Genomic DNA, 22,645 nt, shown 5'->3' on the forward strand with positions numbered 1-22,645 from the left:
TATCTTCTTCAATAAATGTTTCTATTTTCCATAGTACATGGCTGGATACTTTCTGGACACACCTTGTGTACCTATGTTCTGAAGTTAGGAACTCTTTAGTTAGAACAGATATTATATCAGTATTTTGTAAATTGTTAATTCTTTAAATGCAGGTGTTCGTATGTTGAGATAATATTGACTACCTTTGACATCACTCTAAATCTGCCCTTACCCAGCATCTTGGGGTCGGTCCTTAATGCTTCTCCTGGGTGCTGGGACTCCTAATTGCAGTGTAAAATTTAGAGCACCAGACCAGAGATGATCCAAGACAAAAATGTATACTCACTCTTCTTTTTAATACAATGTATTTCCCCTAACCCCTTTGTGTGGCAAATGTTTAGAGAGGTTTGGTACCTCAGCTGCTGCTGCGAATATAGGTCCTACTTCTGCCACCCCTGGCAAGGGGAGCATAGTAGAATTACAAATCAATAAATACCCTCTTTAGTAGACCCCTCTGTCTGGCAGACAAAGCTACATATCCTTGGGCCCAGGGGCCACGAAGAACAGGACAGTCCCTTTCATCAAAGAGCTATGCTCCAGGAAAGGGGAAATGTACAGTGATAACTATGATGACAGGATTAAAAAGTTAAAAATATATGTGTATGTGTGTGCGTGCGTGTGTGTGTGTGTGTGTGTCAAATGAAATGAGCTGAAACGAGTAGGAAAAAAGTAAATAAATCTTAGGGTGGCGTGGGGGGACAGATAAAGAAAGCTGAGGAAGATTTCATGGAGGGGATGGGCCTTACAGTAGGAATGGAACGACAGTAGGCAGAGTTCGAGAGGATGGGGGAGAAATGGAAGGAACATCCTGGACAGAAAAGCATTTGTAAGTTGTCAGGAATGGGAATGCGTCTGCCCCATGTGGTCACAGAGTAGGTACATCAAGTGGAAGATGTAGCGGGTAAAAGCGGAAAGGTGGGTTGAGCCTTCACTGCCCAGTAAACTCTATGGGAGGTTGGAAATCATTGAGGATTTTTAATTTGGGAGTAATGTGATCAGGGCTTGGCTTTAAGAAGAGTTCTCTGCAGCCATGTGTAAAGTAAGTTTTGGAGGCAAAGACCACTCAGTTGCCAGTAAGTTGTTTTTATCATCTAGGTGTAAGGTCCTTCGGTTCCTGAACTAGAACAGTGAGAGTGTTAATAGAAAGGAGGGAATGCATTTGAGACACAAAGTAAATTTCCATGCCCTTACAGACTTCTTTATTTTTGTACATTTGAGTCCAAAAAGACATTCATGACCTATTTCCTGTGATTCTTTCCCCCAAACGAGTCAGCTAGGAAGTAATTACACTTTGCAGTTAGTGACCTTTTCCCAACACAGCCAAGTATCACCTTTTGGAACTCTCCAAGACCTTTCTGAGGATGTGTTCTCATCTGATAAACAGGTTGAAGGTTGGGGAGTAACCACTTGAAATGCTTCCTGACCTACCCTCTAGCAAGGGGTCAGTGGTGGGGAACTGTGGCTGGCACAGGCCCACAAAGCCCTTTATTGTGGGGAGGACCAGGCTGAGTAGCTTAAGTATCCCAGGGCCGTGAATCCAGTCCACACTGACCTTCCAAGGCTGGTAACAGCGGGGCTGTCAATGAGAAAAGATTATGTTGAGCTCTCTGTACAGATGACCTAGGCAGGTACATATACCCAACAAGCACCATGCCTACACTATGGAAGTCACACACAAGAGGGGTGCTTCTGAGAAGCCTGTGGTAATGTTGGAAATAGAATTAATATTCCTGAAGCCGAAAACAATTAAGTCCTAAACCATGTTTGAATAATTAAAAATGCAGATAAGTTAGAGAATTTCTCTCTCTTGCTTGCCCATCTACACACACACACACACACACACACACACACACACACACACACAGAGTCTGCCTTTTAAATAATCGTCCCTGTATCCACTTCCATTTCCCGACAGTTGTATGGTTAGGCATGTTTCTGTGAATTAGAAGGTTTAGATTCCTCTGTCAGCCATCCCCCTACTCACCACCACTGGCCCCCGACTCCAGTCTGACTTAAAGCCATAAAATACTTCTGCCTGCCTGCCTTTAGTTCTGTTTGTATGAATTAAGTCGACAGGATAAATATTCACATTCCCAGCGACAGGCTGAAACAATGTTTGCCTGTTCTGCCCAGTGAGTCGAGAAAAAAAGGGGGCCTGACATCACCCTATACTGTACATTCCCGGCATAGATCATTTATTTAAGTCCCTGAAAAAATACAGATGTTTTACCAGCCGAAATAAAATCCTGTATAAACACTGAGCTTGGAAAAATGTGGCTCGGACTTAGCTGTGGGGGTTGGAGCAACGCAGGGAGAAAGCTAGGCAAAATGGCAGGCGCGGAAATTTTATACTCGGCTGAATGTGATAGGGGCAAAAGTGATGGTTCACTCCTAGGCTGCGCGCCGCGAGAGAAGAACAGAATTTGTTATTAAGAAAATACAGTCGCGAAAAGTAGATCTTCAGAGGTTGGGGTTATTAATGGTTATGATACATTCACCCATTTATATCTGACCTCTGAAATGAACATCTTTTTTCTTAGTGGAGTTGTCCTTTTTCATGACCTGCCGAACCTGGTCCTGTTATTGCTGGATCCTGCTGGTTTCTGGAGCTCAGCTGCTGTTGATTTTATAAGGGGGAAAATTGCCTGGAAGCCATGCTTGGTGAAGAGGAAAACCCATCTCAGCGTTGCGTTCCCAAACAGCCATCTATCATCTTGATCTTGTCTAACACAAGTCACTATTTCAGTCTAGCAGCATAAAACAGACATATTTTATGGGTGCAGTGCAAGTTTTTTCAGGGTCTGCCTCATGACATTTTTTAGGCCTGCAGCATTTATTCAGAGAGCATTACGTTTGCTTTGTGGAGTCACTTTTGAGATCCAAAGGTGCCCAAATGGACCCCATCCTTGAACAGATGGTTGGAAGCTCCCCTGAGTCTCTCTGTGTTTAGATCGGGGGTGGGGGTGGGCAGAGGGTAACTGCTTCCAGGTTCTCCAGATTTTTCGTAGATCTGAAGTTTCATGAAAATATGCATCTCAGGGCAAGAAATCGAGCCCATTCCCCGCTGCTTCCTGACCACCCCTTCTCAGGGCAGGCGTAGGCTCTGGGCATCCCAAGCCTATGATCGTCCAGGGTGACGCTGTTGGTTTGCACATGGTTGCTTCCTGTGGGTTTTTGGTCTCTTTCTGACTGGATCACAACTATCTTAAGTCAACAAAGCTTTCTCCTGTTTCTTTTGCTGAAGACATCTCTAAACCCACTCTAAGCATTTCTAAAGGACCTGCCATAGCTAGAGGTAACCTGCTGTCCTAGTTTGTCCCAATGTGATTATTAATGGAGTTCCTTTTCATTCTCCAAAGAATTCCTGGTTTGTACAATGTATTTCCCTAACTAGAGCAATTATCGCTGGATATTCCTAACCAAACTCATTAAATCACCCTCCCTCATTCCCAAAACTGCTATATGTTCTCTTGTGATTCCTGTCTTGAAGAATGGCCCTTGGTGCCCAGCTGTCTGAGTTAAGAGTCTCCTTCCTGACCCTCCGCTCCACGTCTGAAGCAGTGGTTGCCAGCTCCTCCCTTTTCAGCCTCCAGAATATCTCTCAAATGTATCCTTTCCTCTTCATTCCGTGGCTGCTATCATTTAGATGAGGCGGAGTTGAGGTGTCACAAATTCAGTCCTCTCCGTTTCAGGCGAGTAAGTGAACAAAGGGGGATGGGTATAAACATGTGGCCCTCTTGATCCAGTCTTCATTTTCAAACTTTTGGTAGAGGTTTGGGTTCAGTAAGTATTTCATTTACCTCTTGATTCTCTGTAAGTTTGAGGGGGAGAACGAGAACAGAGATAAAAGACACGAACACCCCGCTTGAGAGACCATGAGTACTAGGTGACAGTGGGGACAGGGGTGAACTTGTATTTCTCGTCTCAGGGGCCAGCAGCTGCTACTCAGCCCAGCCAGGTGACTGCTGCTCTGCAAGGGTGTGGCCCCAAGATTGCCAGGTGTTCTGATCTTTCAGAAGAAGCTGGGAATCAGGGTGATTTTGACGTGGGATCTCCCAGTTCATGAAGGACAATTTAAAAATACCACGTAGTTCAAATAAAACATCTGCAGCCACTTGTGGCCCAGAGGCTCCTGGTTTTCAGCCTCTGGTTTCCACCCTCGCCACCTCTTATCTATACAATCACAGATGCCGCCTGCCTCCCACCCTGCCTTTCACTGCCCTGGCCTTTTTTCCCCAAGTTACAGATCTGATCACTTATGAGCCCACTCTGAAGGGGCCTTTGCCACCTACAGAATAGAATTCACATTCCTTGATGTTGCATCGAAGACCCTTCTCAGTCTGACCCCACGACCCCTCCAGCGGTGCCTCCTACCCCGAAGGACACACACACCCATCACACACGCCTCCTTGCTGTCCCCTGAGCAATTCCAATATTTTCTTTTAATTAATAGCTCTTTTTAGAACAATTTTAGGTTTACAGAAAAACTGAGCAGGTATCCCATATATTCCTTTCTTCCCATCCCCCTTTGCCCAGTTTTCTCTTATTATTAATATCTTGCGCTGGAGTGGCACATTTGTTATAATTAATACACCGATATTGACACATTATTATTATTAACTAAAGATCATAGTGCCCATTTTTGTTGGGAACACCACTGTTTTAATACCCTTACATTTTTTTCTTATAATCTAGGTTTCTCTGTTTGTATACTGTTCTCCCGATTCTGGCAAGACTTCTTTCAAGGCCAGATACAAGCATCACTCTTTCTCTTTATTTCTGGAATGGAGGCTAGAAGGGGAGATGCAGACAAAAAAAGGAAGAGAACTAACTTTTTTTTTTCAGGTGAACAGTGTGTGCCGGGTACTATATATTCTGTTAAATCTCTCTATAATCCTGTAATATAGCTGTTATTATACCATGAGGAAACAGGTTAGGTAGATTGCCCAAAGCCCTACTACTAGTACCTGGGTTTACATCCACGTCCACCTGGCTCCACATTTTGTGCCTCTCCCGCTCTCTGCCATAGGACTGCATTCTAACCGGTCATCTAGCCTTTCTGCTTCCCCCGCAAGGTTAGTGCAGTGTTACTCAGCTCTGTGTCTCCTCTCCCAAGAATGGGTTGGCACATACAGCAGCTCGCCCACACCCTTGGGCATGTGTCCTAAAGGCAGAGGTAATACAAGTAAGAGAAGAGGCACCAAATATTGACATCAGCTCAGCAAAGGCTTGTTGACTTCCGGCTGTGCACCGGACTTGGTGGAGGATGAGGTCCAGAAGCATGAGAGGAAAGCAACGGTGTTGCTTCTGTGCAGGTTATGTCTCCCGGCCAGGCAGAGGCAGGGAAGCCGCTGATCTGTGTATCCATGCACGTAAGCTGCAGGGAACCAGGGCTCTGTCCTCTGCTGTAACTCCTAAGACAGCCCCTGGTAATAATAGTTGTTTAATAAATCTTTGTGAACCAAACGTTTGAGTCCTATTGTAAATTTGGGACCCTGAAAATGCCACAGAGCTTCTCACAGTTTGCATATGCATTCAGTGAGTAGTCATCATCCTCAGCTCTGGCAGCTTTGGGTTCCCCGTGTTTGGTTCAGGGCAGCCCTGTATTATAAGTCATTTCCAAATTATCCCAGACCTGGGCTTGACCACACTCTTAGTTTTCCATACAATTGTTGTGTGGTTTGTACCCAAGGTGACAGAATTGATGGACCTGTAGGCTGATTTTCATAAACCAGAGCTACCAAGCGTTTCAAAACAGGGTTGTTTTTGCCAAGTAAGGTGAGCAAATATAGGACTAAGTTTAAACATCCACCAGGAGTTATTTTTGAAGTGATTGCTTCTAAATGAGAGGCATTTGAAAATCTCACCGCCTTCTTTACAAGTAAATTCCACAGTCATGTATTTTGCTGGTGTCCGCTGATTAATTACGGCCCTGTGACACCATGAAAAGCCCTGGTGGTTGGTTTTGTGCAGCTGCAGAGAAAAGTAAAGCGGGGCCCAGTGGCGTTGCCAGCTCTTTCAGGCTGGTGGGGATTCAGGCGGAGGGAGGTATTTTTTTTCACTCTGGCAGTCACCACATAAGAACAGAAGCCCCAGCCAGACCCATTTCTCCAGACTTCACGACGGGCGGTTTGGGTCCCTGTGGGGGTGTGGTTGAAGTAGCGACATTTGATCTGTTGCTTCTGAAATAACAGATCCATTATTAGAGAAAGCATTTTCAGTTTCCACATTGGGACATGTGTGCATTCTCCTGTACAGTTACTTCTGTTTAGAAAAAATATATAGTGGTTACATACAATAAATGAATCACAAAGTACTTTGTTTCTATAAACAAAAGGTGATCCGCGTATACTTTTGGCAATTGCAGACGTCTGATCCAAGAAAGCCTGCCGACTCCTACCTCTTTAGGGTCTGATGGCTCTAGGTCTCTTTTTCCCTTGGCCTCCTGCTCTTTCTCTCTACTCCCTTCTGTTTGTAACTCTTAGATATGCCCTTCATTGACAGGAGAGAGAAAGAACAAATTTGAATCTTGGTGTCTAGAAAGAGTCATCTTAAGCTCCGGTGAAGGATACAGTAGGAAAAGAAAACAAACTGGTTATTAAAATAGATTTTTCAGAGTTTTTGATGTGTTATCTGCACTTGCTTTGCTCCACCCACCTCCTCTCCTTGATTCAGATAAGGGCCACTGAAGGATTTCTCTGACACGCGTCACATGCGTCTTTCTCCTTGGCACTGGCTAAGTCCAGAGGATCTCATCTACGCCCTTGTCCACTTTCTTTCTCAGCTCCAGGCTTGTACTTCTCACAAAGGCCTTATTGATGTCATATCTGAGTGTGAAGCCAAGACACACGTAGGTGGGCACGCACACTTGCACCTGGCCTATGTCATGTGTCTGCTGGAACAGTGGCCTGCATTCTAAATATAGGGAGCTAGAGATACAACAGGATTTGTCTTTCTCTGCTTAATTCTTTCTTTTTCCTGCTTAATTCTAATATGTAATGTAATGGAAGAGTAAGAAAGTGCAGTGTGTCTGCATTGTTGCCTCCATGCCTGACATCTCAGCAAAAAACTGCTAAAAGACCTAAGTAGTTTACAAACATCACTGTCCAGTATTTTACAAAGGCGAACGTCATTGTCACCTGTTTCTTTCGCCAAGGCTGTTCCGATGAACCCAGACATGTACACCAGTTTGGACTCTCAGACTTAGATTTTAAAAGGCACATTTTTTTAATATGAGACTGCTAACAGATGTTTGCATTTCTTGGCCAAAATCAATTTATAGGCTATTTGTAACTAATAAGGTCTTATATCAAATGATTGTCTGGTCACAGAGTAGTCATCTTTATTTGAGATTATGTAGGGAACCCAGAGCACAGGTACGCAGGTTTCTTGCCACTTGCTGCATACTCCAAAACCAGCATGCTTTTTGCAAAGAGACCAGAGCCACATTCTGCAGGTATCTGTTTTCTTTCAGGGCGCCATTGTGAGGAAATCTAAAAGGGAGGAACTTGCATTTAGAAAAAAATATATTTTTACAATAGAAATTGCTTTTTCTCTTTCTTGGTTTAGGTTTTTCATCTGTTACAAGCCTTCTCAGACTCCAGATACAGAATGAATGCATACTTTCAGCAGGAGCTGGCTGACGTTGCTGTTTGTACCAAAGCCAAACTCTGGCTGGCCAAGAGGTATGTTAAAATCCCTCATGAGCAAGGAGTTATCAGGGGTTAGGAATACATTGGAGAATTGCTGTTTCTAGTTGTGGGAGTTTTAAACGTCATTGGCATGAGTTTTCTAAACTTATTGGAGTATTTATCTTTTTAGAACTTTGGGTTGTGGTAAAGAAAGAAAAATATTTTCTTGACAATTATTCTAAAGCTGCTGTGTGGCTGGGGGGCATCTAATATGGCTCTTTACCTGTCAACCCATCAGCTTATTTTTATTAATACCTGCTATGTGCCCAACCCTGTGTTAGATGTTATAACAGTGAAAGGCAATAATTGATGAAATCGTGTGGTACAAACTCTCAGGTGCCATGGCAACTCAGAGATTACAGATCGGTATAAGACTTGAACAGGAACTGAAGGACAGATGGGGTGTGAATAAGAAGACATGGACGTTGCCATTTTAAGAAGAGTAGCTTGAACAAGCAAGGCAAAGAAGGGTGAATACATTTTTTTTTTCCATCCTTGCCATTGTTAGTTATTTTAGAGCTTAGGACATTTTCTGTGTGAAAGATGGAGTAAAAGAACTCCTCATTTACTACATAGGAAATCCTCTCTGTAACCCTGTTCAAAATCCATGTCACCGGACTCTGACATTGGTCAGACACTGTTACTGCAAGGACCCCGGTATGTCCTCTGTGAGTTCCAGCAGAGTAGGTCTCCTGGAGGACCCCATGCTCCCACATTCCATGCTGGAACAGGTTGTGTTTGATTAAGAATCAGTATGTTGGTTGTCTAACGTAGCAGCCTCTTTTTTATTTTTTAAAAATATATGCCTTTGTTCGCTTTTGTTGGGCTTCCCACCTTATATGGCAAGGCCTGCAACTCGGTGTAGTTCAACAATGTATTATTGAGCACAGGCTACACACCAGCCTTTGTGTTAGGAGAGACAGGGATGCAGATATAGAAGAACTAGTCCTAGTTTCAAGGAGCTCACATCCAGGAGATGAGAAAGGTGTGTAAATAAATACTTTTTCATCCAATATGCTCAGTGTGATAATAAATGTATGTAGCAAGGACAGAAGTAGCCCAGAGGAGGAGCAAGGGGGACCCAACATTGCATACTTCAAGAGGTGAGAAGAATTTTGCTAAGTGGCCAGGGCAGGGAGGAACATTCCAGGCTCAGGTAACATCATAGGCAAAGGCATGGCAGTATGAAAGCGCATGGTGAGCGTGGAGAACTATAAAGAGCTCTTCTGCTATGAGTATAAAGTACATGTGACAGAAAATGAAGCTGAAGAAATACTTAGGCCACATTGTGAAAAAAAATCATGAAGGAAACCTTTAGGTGAGAGGGAACCAGTGAAGGATTTCTCAGTGTGTGGATATGTGAGGCTTCAGTTTTTCTAAGCACCTATAGCTTTGGACAGGGATATTGATGGGGAATTCTTTAGTGTCTGAAATGCCAATAAAGGGAGTGATGGTTTTTAGTCCAGTTTTTGTTCTCTTTCCTTTATTTAAAGAGTAGGAGTCAATTGACCATAAACCGCTTCCATAAGCCTAGTATCGTTTGCCTTCTGTGTGGCTTTTAGACAACCTCCCTCGGATGCTTTTTTTCAGAACAGGGAGCTGTGATCACATTTGTGCTCTTACGTGTTTACCAATTCGTGGGCCAGATCCTTCAGCTATTATTTCTGGGTTATCAGCAAGTCAGGGCTCTCCAGAAACCATGCTACTGAAACCCCTGCTTCGAGCCTGGACTGGCCCAAGAGAGAATACTCAATCTCCTGTTCTTAAAGTTCTATAAGGAAGAAGTTTCTGCCCCCTTAACTTGCTACCCTTTCATGGGTTTTACAGAAATTCATCATCCACTTGCTTCACGAGCCTGTTCCATCTGTTTGGATAGGAAGGAGGAGACAGAGTAACAGGCCAGCCATCTGAACAGACCTTCATGTTGTGCAATGCCTGACGATGGATCACAAAGCTGCCATAAGCCTCCTCTTGAGCTGGAGACGTCCTCCTGGCCTCTTTTAACCTTCCCTGTGGTTCCTGTTGCAATTTTCTAATCAGGCTTTTCATCATCATCACCCCCACCCACTTCTCTGATTTTTCTCCATGATTTTCCAGCCCTAGAAAACAAAGGCATGAATCACTTCAATTCACTGGGTTTCCACCTTGCTTTCTGAGAGTCCAGGAAAGCCACTTTTTATATTTCCAGTACAGTCAACACTTTATTATCCAAGTGTGAACTTTACACTTTGTGGGTGGTCTGTAGATGGTTCCTAACACTGGGCTTCCTCTTATTGCCCAACACACTTTACCATATTAATCAGGATGTGTTTAGAGCCTAAAATAAAGTTTGGGAGGAAAACGTATTGCCAGAACACAATGCATTCCAAAGCCATGGATCCGTTTTCCTGTATTATTCACATCGTTGACACAACAACCTTGAGGTTCCTGAATAAGAAAGTATAAACTGGATATAAGTGATGTAGCTTTGATCTGTCACATGCTTGCCCTGTCCCTGCGGTCCTCTGAGAGGGCTGCTACAGGAGGTGTTCGCCTGCACTAACAGCTCCTTGCTCACGTGAGCCCATTCTGGGTCCAGGTGGGCTCTTCTCAAAGCCAACCCCTGTCTTCACATTCTCACCTGCCTTTCCCATGAAAGACGTTACAATGCACAGTGTTCCAAATTCCACTGCTAAAGAGGCTCCTTTATGTCCCTAACAATTTACACATGAAAGAGGAATAAATGTTCCTTTGTGCTTACTAAGGACTCTCTGTATCTTTTGAGTATAAGCTATGAAACATTAATGTTACTGCAAAAAAAAAAAAAAAAAAAAAGAGGTTGGTTTAAATTTTAGCACCAACACCTTTTTTCCTCTACAGTTTATTTGATCATTAGCCTGAGTTCATTCAGTCCAATAAGTACAAAAACATTAGTGAGGGTGTCATTTATTTGTCCTTTTATTCCCAAAGAAGGTGTTTTTCTTTTTTTTTTTAAGTTCATTGGATCTATTGGATAACCAATTCAGTTTTTAAAATTCTGACCCTGAAATTAGGGCACATAAAATACTTTTGTCATATATTTGTGTTTTGACTTTGCAAGATTAATAGGGATTTATATGAGGTGATTAAGCAATAGCCATGGAGTTATTGGGGAATTTTTGGTGATGAATGGCCAGCTGGCAACATGGCCTGAGTAGAGGACTGGGCTTCTGCTCTTACAGGCCGCTTTTCATTCCAAGATGTCAAAGCCTTTATAGAAATCAGCTCATTAATCCTTCAGGCCCCTTCCTTCCCCTTTTTCCTCCATTCCTCCCTCCTCCATCCAGTTTACTGTCTCTCTCATGGTGCAAAGGCAGTTTACCAACTATTGAAGGAAAACTGAGCTGCCCAGGCCAGACACTGAGGGAGAATAGGGGTCGGCTGCCGTCCTGGACAAGCCGGCTGTGGGCGCCGCGGAGAAGCCATGGGCGCAGTCCCCGGTCGGCCGCTGTCTGCCGTGCTGCTGTCCCAGCTGGGCCGTAGGCTCTGCCTGAATGGGAAGGGCTTTTTAAAAACCCTGTCAAGTAGGACTAAGAGGAGAAAAGATTTTTTTACTTTGAGAAAATTACTGTTATATTGGGCTTAAAATTTTTTGTTTGTTTTTTTTAAATATGGTTATTGATTATGCTATTACAGTTGTCCCAATTTTTCCCCTTTTGCTCCCCTCTGCCAGGTACCCCCATTCCCTCCAGCTATCCCCTCCCTTATTTCATGTCCATGGGTCATGCATATAAGTTTTTTGGCTTCTCCATTTCCTATTCTATTCTTAACCTCCCCCTGTCTGTTTTGTACCTACCAATTTGTACTTCTCAATCTCTGAACCTTTTCCCTCATTCTCCTCTTCCTCCTCCCAGCTGATAACCCTCCAAATGATCTCCATATCTATGATTCTCTTCCTCTTCTGGTTGTTTGCTTAGTTTGATTTTTAGATTCAGTTGTTGATAGTTGTGCATTTGTTGCCATTTTAATGTTCATAGTTATGATCTTTTCCTTAAATAAGTCTCTTCAACATTTCCCGTAATAATGGCTTGGTGATGATGAACTCCTTTAGCTTTACCTTGTCTGGGGAGCACTCTATCTGCCCTCCTATTCTAAATATAGCTTTGCTGGATAGAGTAATCTAGGTTGTAGGTTCCTGCTTTTCATCACTTTTGAATACTTCTTGCCAGTCCCTTCTAGCCTATAAAGTGTCTTTTGAGAAATCAGCTGACAGTCTTATGGAAACTCCTTTATAGGTAACTCTGCTTTTCTCTTGCTGCTTTTAAGATTCTCTCTTAATCTTTAACCTTTGGCATTTTAATTATATTGTGTCTAAGTGTGGTCCTCTTTGGGTGCAATTTGTTTGGGACTCTTTGTGCTTCCTAGACTTGTAGGTCTATTTCCTTAGCCAAATTAGAAAAGTTTTCTTTCATTATTTTTTCAAATAAGTTTTCAATTTCTCGCTCTTCCTCTTGTCCTCCTGGCATCCCTATGATTCAGATGTTGGTATGTTTGGAGATGTCCCAGAGGCTACTTATTTTATTCTCTTTTTTTTTAAATTCTTCTTTCCTCTTGCTGTTCTGATTGAATGCTTTTCTCTTCCCTATGTTCCAAATCATTGATTTGAATCTCGGCTTCATCCCCTCCACTATTGGTTCCCTGTGGGTTTTTCTTTATTTCACTTAATGCAACTTTCATTTCTGCCTGGGTCTTGATTTATCTTGTTCCAGTATCCAATGATTTATTTGAGCATCCTGATCACCGGTTTTTTGAACTCTGAATCTGATAGGTTGGTTATCTTCATTTCACTTAGTTCTTTTCTTGGAGTTTTGTTCTGTTCTTTCATCTGGGCCACATTTCTTTGTCTCCTCAATTTGGCAGCCTCCCTGTGTTTGTTTCTCTGTATTAGGTAGAGCTGCTTTGACTCCCTCTCTTAGTAGCATGGCCTGTTGTAGCAAAGGCACCTGTACATTGTGTGGGGCAGAGCTTTAGGGAATCAGTAGGGTGGGGCAACCTGCTTCACCGCTTTGTGGCTCTGCGTGGGGGAAGATGGCTCAGAGAAGGGACAGTGCCGCTGCCAGGCCTCTGGAGATTTCCCGAGAGGAAGCTGTCTCCCCAGCACGTGCCTCCTTGCCAGTCACTTCACTTTCTGCCCTTCTCCCCTCATATGCCACTTGTATCACGCTTAAAATTTTTTATAAATCAACTTAGTTATCTAGTGTCTCCTTTGGTTATGAAGAGAACAAAGTAAGAGTGTGTGTGCGCGCACGCGTGTGCTTTTCTTTCAGTAAATGTGGTGAACTGAATGGACTACCAGACTATACAGTGGATGATGTAATGACCAGGAAAAAAACTATGTCCTACTAAATTTTTTCTTTTTCTTTTTTCTTGATTGTCCAGCTTATACGTGCTTATCATAGAATACTAGTCAACTATAAAATTTGGAAGTGAATATAAGCATAATCTTACCAACATTCAGCAGAAACTGCTGTTATATTGGTTAACAGTTTTATGAAACTGTTATGAAAATTTTTAAGGTTCTTGATACACCCTGCCATACTGAATTCCAAAAGATTTATGTTGGTTTATCTTTCCACTGACAGTGGATGGGGGATCTCCAGTATTTTACTAAGATTTTAAAGGATTAAATTAAGGAAATTTTTGCTTTGGGATGCCTTCTATATGCCAAGCTCAGTTTAGCAGATTTGTAAATATTTCATTAACTGTTCTCAAATCTTCTTTAATATAACAAAATCTACTTCTCTACAGTGAAACAATGAAAGAGACAAACCCTGTGGGTAAGACATCTAGTTTAGTCAGCATTTCAGCTTGGCATGAGTTAACAGCTAAGTCAAAACAATGTAGACGTTTTTTCAATTTTTACTTCCTGCATTTCAGCCCAGAAGCTGCCATACCTTGTTAGCGTTTCACTGTATCAGCTTAGTAAAGAGTCTTCTCCCGGGCTGTTCACGGGGCACTGCTCTGGCCTGGGTATGTTGTGCACCCTTGACCAGAGGGGTCAGACTGCCAGTGCATCTAGATCAAATTGACCATAGGCATGTTTTGCTTGACTTAGCTGCCGGTGTTTTTTAAATCAGGAAATTTTACAGTAAATCAGATTTCTAGCTTCTTTCGAAAAACTGGAAGATCTGGCAGCACCAGGCCAAATTCCTGCATGGCTGCAATGGGCCAGAGCTGACTTCTCTCATAGGTTACCTGCAGAGCTGCCACAGAATGAAGAGCTTGTGGCTCTTGCCGTTGGCATTTATCAAGGACCAGATCGGCTGAGGACTGCATATTAGAATCATCTAGAGAGGTTTTCAAACGTACTGATGCCAGGTCTGACCTTCAGAGTTTCTGATTTTTTGGTTTAGGGTGTAGCCCGAGCATTGGTATTTTTAAAACTCTCTGGGAGATTCTAAAATGCAGTCAGATCGAGAACTGCTGATGTTTTCTTGTGCATTCTTGTGTCTCCCATTGCCCTGAGGGAGAGGGTCAAGGATAAGTGTTGGGTAAAATAAAAGTCATGCTAGAGGGCACTTGTATTTTTCTTCTGAGGCCAGTGATTCATTGGAGAAAGGTGGATTGACTGCTTCTTTCCCAGGAGATGTAGCCATTAAAACTTCAGTTGCACAGATGAGCCACTGTGAGGGGCCATACAATTGTTTCACATACTGATGCATTTCTGAGGTTGGTTACTTAAAAGCTACCTTAGCAAGTTATTTTAAGTTATGTCATTTGCTTCCCCGAGTGACATTTAAACCTGATACTCTGGCGTGGCAGATTGTTCTGGAAGTTCATGGCCCATTTTCACTTTTTTGAGGTGATGCTTAAATAGACTATACTTTATCACTTCATCCAACAAACACTTATTGAGCCCTACTATATTCCAGGCTTTATTAAATACTGCAACTATTTATTAAAACCACTATTTCAGTGTAACAAAGGCAACAAAACAAAAGTCTTTTCAAGAATCATAGATCTAGAACTTTAATACTGGAAGAATCTTGAAGTTGATTGCAATCCACTCACATCCCCATGTGTATGGGAAAGTACAGCCCAGGTATGTGGAAAGTAGAGACCAGGGTATTTGTTTTCACACAGCTGACCACAGGTAAGATTCTGCCTGACAACAGCTAGCATTTGCTGAGGACTTAGCTCCCTGGTCCTTGTTGGGCGCTTTCTACTGAACCACATCTCCTCCATCTGTCCAGACAGTGTTTTTATGTCAAGGCTTTGAATGGCAGTAACTTACACATTCTTCAGAGCAGTGCTTCTCAGATGATGATGTGCACATGAATCCCCTGGGGGTCTCCTAAAATTTTTCATTCATTCCATCTGGGGTAGGACCTGAGATCCTGCATTTCTGACAAGCTCCCGGGCTGCTGGTTTGAGGACAGAATATGTATTTCGAGGGCCCAGGGTTCAGGGTACCAGGCCCTGGGATCATCCAGCCCTCTCTTTTAAATACTTCCCACCCTCATCATCAAGGGTTTGTGACCGGAGCTTGGAGCCCCAGGATGGGGCTGAGGCCAGTGACAGGGTCATCCCAGAATTCCTTCCCCATCCACCTGGGGCGACCTGTACAGAGGGGCGGCAGGGCCCCAGCGCCCTCCCTGGGGACCCACACTCCTTTGTCTGGGCAGCCATCCCAGCAGCCCAGTGCCTGGGGCAGGGCCAGGGCTTTGTTGGCATGCAGTGAGTATTTATCTGTTATTTTGAAAAATAACAGTCTGATATTCTGGTGAGAAAAACAGGCTCTCAAGAATACAAGAACAGGCCCCAAGGTTATGAGGAAAGCAACCTTGAGAAGTAAATTTTTAAGTAAAACAGTGCTGATGAGGAGGGAGGGAGCTTGGTGGAGAGAGGTAATGTTTGTTCAAGACTTACTCTTTGTACTAGACCCAATTTGTTACCCCAAGTTAGTTGTTATTTGCAAAAATTATTAGGTATATGGTCCCTCTCCTTCCCTATACAGCTTCTCCCCCGGTGCTCCCGACACTCCCCGTGCACCCTGCACAGCTCCCCCTCTGCGCCTCCACTGCCCTAGTCCCTGTACCTCCGGTCGCTTCAGTGTCCCCTTCCCTGTCCACCCCTTACCGTACTCCTGTCTGTTCTCCCGTTCTCCCTCTTCCTGGTCCCCACTAAGCTGAGCGGTGTGCTCCTTGAAGGCCTGTGGATTTAAATGTGTAAGGAAAATATGCTTATAGAGACAAAGTGAGGCTTGCTTTTGTGTGTGTGGCAATCCCCGCTCTTCCCCAGGGGAGTCTGTGGCCAGCTGCAGAAGTTCTGGTTTAGGATTCTGTTTTGCTTTACAGCTGAAGACAGCATTTATTTTCTAACCACCAGATTTATTCACACAAAATACTACACTTCACAACCAGGAATACCGGGGTTTAGGTCTGATTCCATTTTCCCACTGTCCCTTAGCCCTTCCCCAAATCCCTCATGTCTCTTGGACTGGTCCCCTCCCAAAGGAAGAGGTCCTTCTTTCGTAACCACTGTACTTGAAATAGAGCCCTCGGTTTTTTGCCACAGCTGCAGGTTGCTGTTACTCCCATGCCATTGAAATGAATCCAGTCAAGGATTGTTAAAGTATTCAGATGATCATGTGGCATTTTAAGGCTACCATTTGTGGTCCCTGCCAAAACGTTAAGGGAAGCAAGTCTGAGCAGGGATGGTTAGTTACATAGCAAGTTTCCAGGCATTGCTGGGGCTGGGTTTTGCTTTTGGTTTGTTTCTTCTTTGTACTTTCTTTTTCTTCTTTATCAAAATAAAAGTTTTCCCAGTACTTTCCTCTTCACCCTTTTTTAAAATTGCTTTTCTTTCAACCCCAAGATTTTATTGGGGAGGAAGATTCTCATTAGGACCCCTCTTTAATCCTCCAACTCAGCCCATTCAAAAATCTTCTTGAGCCTCAAGCATATTTGAATGATGAGAGAAATGAAGTTGGTGTATTTTAGACCCAAGCTTGTTGACATTTGTTTGCTTCCCTTTCAGACTTCTCAGGAATGTTTAAGGTCATGCTATCTCGGGATGAGATCCTGTTCGTATTTTTTTAAAAACAGAGAGAAACACTAAGTTAGCATATTTTAACCCAAACCAATGGACAAGGTGCAAAACATTTTCATTGGATAATATTTTTAAAAGTATGTCAAGTCTTGAAGGAATACGCTGTTTGAGAAGATGTGAATCTTATGGATATAGGAGGTATTTGTTGTTGACAGGCTGAGCTTATGGAAACTAGTTGGGTAAGAGCAGTCAGAAGTGGTCAACATATTAAACTGAGCCTTTGAGCAAGTTGCCCAAGATCAAAGTTTCTTCATACTGCTGCGAGAAATAAAAATAGCCTTTTTATGCAACTGTACATCCAGAATTCAATCCCCAGCTGCTGATGCTTTCTTCTTTCGAATATAGCAATCTGCAGACCTACCCTGGAGTTGGTAATTAGTTTGATAAAGGGCTCAGAAATGCTCTCTCTTGCTCCACTTGTAGCTCTTGGCCTATTGCGGTGTTGCTGTTGGAAGATCTGGGCAGTGTTGTCATTACCCAGCTTTGAAGGGAGTGCAGGCTTTAAGTGTCCTCAGCACATTCTCAGAATATTATGTAAAACTCTAATATAGTGGTGTTTCTCCTTTTGACATGTAACATGTTCCGTCTTTTGGATAAATCAACGCCTTGGTTACCCTCATTGAGCCATTCCCCATGAATTCAAGCCAATTCAGATTCACAAACAGTACAAAGCAAGGCACAGTGGGGAATTTAGAGATGAATGATATTGTCCCTACTTCAAAAACCAAGTAAATAAGACATGTATGGATGTTTTTAAATTTTTATTTATTGGTTTTAGATTTTGTCATATCACTTACTGATGCATTCATTGGTTGATTCTTGCATGTGCCCTGACTGGGGATCAAACCCACAACCTTGGTGTATCAGGATGACACTCTAAGTAACTGAGCTACCCAGTCAAGGCAGATACGGATTTAAGTATCTGCAAATAAGTAAGAATTTGGTAAATGCTGTATCGAGGCCAGGGTTTGTTATAGGAGCCAGCTTGTGGTGGGTGGGTGGGGTTTTGGGGGGCGGTGGAATGTCAGGAAGTCTTCTAGGAGGAGGGAGAAGCCTTTAAAGACTGAGTGGGATTTAACTGTTAGCCAAGGTTAATTCTCTTAGATTGGAGAATGAGTGAGGTTATAGTGGTATAGAGTGTGTGTTGCTGAGGAAGTTGTGATGGTCTCATTGCCCAAGTACAAAGGAAGGAATCTTAGTACAAGGCACAGCTTGTGGGAACCACTTTAGTCATATATAATGGAGTCTCTATTATCAGAGTTTAGTTACGTTCCAGTCTAGTTGAAAAGAAATCTTAACTGTGTGAAACAGCCAACAATGACTCGAAGTTCCTATAGAACTTTTAATTCTGTATAGAACACTGTTCGGTATAGAACAGTGATTCGAAGTTCCTATAGAAGTTCTAATTCTGTAGTACATATAATAAGTACAAAACTTCAGGAAAGAAGTTTTGTGAACTTAGATAGCTCATGGAAGTCTTTCTGTGGTAGGTAGGTATTTGAGATGGATCTTAGAGCATGGTGTGATTTAATACCAGAAGTGATGGGAAAGAGCAGTTCAAGTTGGTGGACAACATGTGCAATGTCGTCCTGTAGCGGATGCATGTGATATATCGTAGGCCAGTGAGGGGATAGAGCTGAAGAAGACATTGTGTGTTTCGGAGAGCAGGATAAGATTTGATAAGAGACCAGTTGTGGCAGGCCTTAAATGTCAGCCAGAGGAATTTGGATTTGATCCAAGAGTTAAAAGGAAGTCAATAAACTCAGGCTTACATTGGCAAATAGGCTGCTGTCTCCATGCACAAGAGATACACTGAGGAGTGTATTAAATCTTTCCAACCTCTCCCAGTGATCAACAAAATTTCCAACCCTTTCAAGTAGCAACCTAACAGCTCTCTGTCTCATGGAAGCCTCTGTTGCCTACCTGGGCAACTAGGAATGGGAAAATAGAGATGCTGCTAAGAAGACCATAGAACCACAGAATTCATAACAGGAAAGGGAATTTAGAAATCATCTAATCCAGTGGAATCCTTTCTTCAAACAGAAGCCTAAATGGAAGTTCAAGATATTGAAGATAGAAGACATAGGAAATATGGTGCAAGCCAGGATGGGCTGTGGAGGCCCACCCGCATGGCCCGTCACCCACTGGGAGCCCCAAAAGAGACAAAAAGTAACACTGTGACTCCCTAGTCCAAAACAAGTATCTAATCCAAACCAGTATTTGTAGATGAGGAAATAAACACAAGGGGCAGGTGATTTCTTCCTACTTGACAGATGTGGCCAGCCCTGGAGACACCCAAGTTAGACATGTAAATAGCAAATTTATTTTTTGCCTCTTGATCCTCTTTCTTCCTCCATGCGACCTGATCACCCTCAGAAAATCCTGCAACTCCATGCGTTGGGCTGCCCAAGGCCCTTTCTCTAGGGTTGCCCTCCTTAGAGACCCATGCCCTAGACCTTCTAGCCATCATAACTTTGCTGCTCTAGATCCCCTTTCCTCAGAAATTCACTCTCAGCTGGCTCACTGCTGCTTGATCTGGCCTAAAAATCATACTAACACGTTGCTAAGTTCTGATATGTGAATAAGTTCATTCTCTTGGGTCATACCATTGCTTTTTAGCAGTGACCTTTTGGAGACAGTACCTTTAACTGAAGTCAGTAACTCAGAGGGCAGACTTTCAGGTAACACGCAGACCTGGCGGGAGGGCTTCTTAAGGCCAGTCTGGCCTCCTGCTTCTCCCCCTCATACTGAGCTGACCCAGCCCTGGTATGTTTGTGCTGGGTGGCCAGGCCTCAGGCTGCCTCCAGAAGGCCTTTTGAGGCATGTGGACTGGTCTTATGTGAATGAGCCAAGGGATCTACTTTGAGAGAGACCCTCCAAACTAATTGGGGCCTCACCGTCCCTCCTGCACTCAGCTGCTGGTGATGCCCAAGCTCCCTTGGCCAAGGGACTGGTCTGCAGGCCTCTGGAAACAACACCTTCCCACACAACTTCAGCTTATCCCAGGCACCACCACCACACCACCCCCCCAAACCAGAGGCAACCCTCACCAGCCCAAGGCCCTCTGTTCCTGAGTGACTACAAGGGAGGGTCACTTTGAGAGGCACTTAGTGAATGGAAAAGCCTCCAGCCAGTGAACACACCTTCCGAAGGTGAGGACAGGCAGAGTACACTCGAGGTTAGCAGGTCTGGGTTCTTGTCCCAGATCAGCTACTTACTCAATGATGTGTGGCCTGTAATTTTTGGGGGGGCTCAGTTTTTATCTGTAAAGTGGGACACTCTACAATACATGTGAAATAGATGAGGGCAGGGAAGGACATGGTAATGGGTGAAAGTTTATAAAAGAGCTAGGCAAATACAGGAAATATCTCTTGTTGAATGATTAAGTCTTTATCAACATCATTGGCCCTGTTGAAAATAGGCCTTCACATTGGCCCCCACAGACACAGCTGTGCCAGAGCCTGGCATTTCGCCGGACGGCTACCAGGACACCGCACCGGAGCATGTGGCTGCCAACCAGAACACTGTGGTTGTTTGGCACAGCATCTCACTCCTCATCTGATTCTGTGTGGGACTCATAGATACTATTTGTCTGGAAAACCTTGATTCTATTCTTGGTTTTCACCCTGGTCTTGGGTAGGTCACTTGAGCTATATGAGTTACTTTGGGGATTTGTAAAAATGGGAATAATAATGCTCTTTAAAAATAATAATATTTTCTTCTCTTTTAAGAATTTAATAAAGATAAAACAGGAATCTTTTTTGAAGATTAAACTTTTAATAAAGTACTGTTGATACTATTATTATCATTATTCCTATTATGGCCAGGGCTAATGTCCAAGTGTATACTTTGCCAAGTTCACATTAGCACAGTTCTGTTGACTATGCTGTTTGAAATTCTCACCTTGTGATCTGCATACAGACTTCTCCTGCAGCTTCTAGAAGTTTTCATTCACCTCACTTATTTATCTTTTTCTATAATCCTAGGGAGAAAGTAAGGTTTGAAAAGAAAGGAGACTTCTGTTCGCATTTTATGTAATAACTGAAGCTATATATCCTCCAAGCCCCAAACTGTACAATAAAAGCTCTTGGATACTACTTTCCTCCCATAATTCCTAGCACATAGCTTATTAAGTTATTAACCAGCAATTTCTCTGGCAGCATATTAAACTTTACTTTTAAACAAGTCACAGAGGGGGGGAAACATGCATCTCTCATAAAAGGAATAAAAAACATACACCCTCTAAAACGGTTTCCCCAGGCTTTGAACAAATCCCAAGTCCCACACAAGGTCTCTTTTTCCTCATTCTCTGCACATAACTTGAGTGTTAGTACATTAATGAGAAAAAGATGCCTCATAGAAAGATGGAAAAATATGAGGGCCTCTGGGGTGTGGGAGGCTCCCTGGGGGCCTTCGAAAAGGCAGGTGAGCCCAAGTGGAGGGAACGGCAAAGCCTTGGCATGGAGGCTGTGGGCTCCTCGCGAGCAGTGGCATTTCCAGGGAAGCAGAGGCGCCTGTGGCTTCAACCCTGACCCAGGAGGTGCCTTCTGCAGACTGCCTGGGCCGTGCTGAGTTCCGCCTAGGACCCCGGAAAAGCGGTTAAGGCCCTCTGTTTTCACGGGTTCCATCCCCCAAGACTGAAAGCGGCTTTTCCAGGGGAAGCCCCCTGTGCTCTGTAGTGCGTGGCTGGGACATTTGGCTCCTTCCCGGACAGACTGACAGTGCCTGTTTCTCTTGCTTTGTGCGTGGCAGCTCAGTAAAGAATTCCCTCTAAATTGGTCAGCCACCAGAGCAGGGCACGAAGATGGCTCCACTTTCAAAGGGAAATCCAAGTAGGAGGGCTATAGAGCAGCTTATATGTGTGGGTTGTGAGTATAAACACTTGAAAAGCTCTAGACCAAGGAAGGCTGGATGGAAGTTGGAACATAACATAAAATTCAGCCTTGCCATCCCCCCTGCCCCAGGGAGGGCAAGGTAAACGAGCAGTCCCGGGTAGCCAGCCAAGCCCTGCATGCTGCTGCCAACTGGCCCTGCATGCACATCTAAATTCTGGATGTTACGGTGTGGGGAAAATAACTTGTTTAAAAATATATATTCTGCAATTCATGACCACTTGGCATCTTGGTTTAAACAAATCCCCTATTGTTTCTCTTAAGAATGCCATATGATGGTCGCTTGGCTGGGGGCTATGGTAAAGAGGGGGATCAGAAGGGAGCCGAGGGGTTCTTTTTATTTCATTTACACTTCCACATTTGTGTGACAGAATGCGGCCTGCCTCAAGGCCGTGCCTCCTGGCTCCTACCGCAGAGGCTCTTCCTTTTATAACCAAACGTAAGGAGAGACAGCGTCTGGTCTGCAGACAGCTACCATTGCAGAGACGTGAACTAGCACTGCAGAGATGGCCGGCGGGATCTCGGGCAGACCAAAGGGAGGTCAGCAAAATACCCTGTGTCAAGTCAGCCATTCAGATTGTTCTCAGAGGCTGTCTTCCAATGGTTAATCAGGGAAGGTCTGTCTCCTAGAGGACAGGCTGTGAAGTGAGTTTTAAATAAAGGACATGAGATGGCTGGATATTGTCAAGTGGTGAGGGGTTCAGTGCAGGATGTGGGAACATGGTACAGACTAGTTTTCCCCCTCTCTCTACTACCACTTTCTTTCCATCATTATTCTCTTTTCCCTCCCTCCCCACTTCTTTTCCTGCCTTCCGTCTCCTTATTCCCCACCTACTTACGCTCTCTTTTTCTAGTTTCCTTCTTTCCAGCCTATTTTGGGCCTGGGGTGGTCCCCAGGACAGGAACTCCACTGCTGGCTCTGTGGCAGGAGGCTGCCATGCTTTTGGTTCATTG

At 43.8% G+C, this 22,645-nt stretch overlaps 1 protein-coding gene across 1 annotated transcript in view; it reads left to right on the forward strand.

The window, feature by feature from the left end:
• Positions 1–22,645, forward strand: part of THADA (THADA armadillo repeat containing) — a 300,884-nt gene that overhangs the window by 209,194 nt on the left and 69,045 nt on the right. Inside the window, exon 30 of the mRNA XM_054567244.1 lies at positions 7,609–7,724. Within this exon, the coding sequence (XP_054423219.1) occupies positions 7,609–7,724 (116 nt within the window). The remainder of the gene's footprint in view (positions 1–7,608; positions 7,725–22,645) is intronic.

The sequence above is a fragment of the Pteronotus mesoamericanus genome, unplaced genomic scaffold, assembly GCF_021234165.1.
Source record: "Pteronotus mesoamericanus isolate MK-2021 breed Mesoamerican mustached bat unplaced genomic scaffold, CSHL_Meso_final contig_101, whole genome shotgun sequence".
Classification (NCBI taxonomy): Eukaryota; Metazoa; Chordata; class Mammalia; order Chiroptera; family Mormoopidae; genus Pteronotus; species Pteronotus mesoamericanus.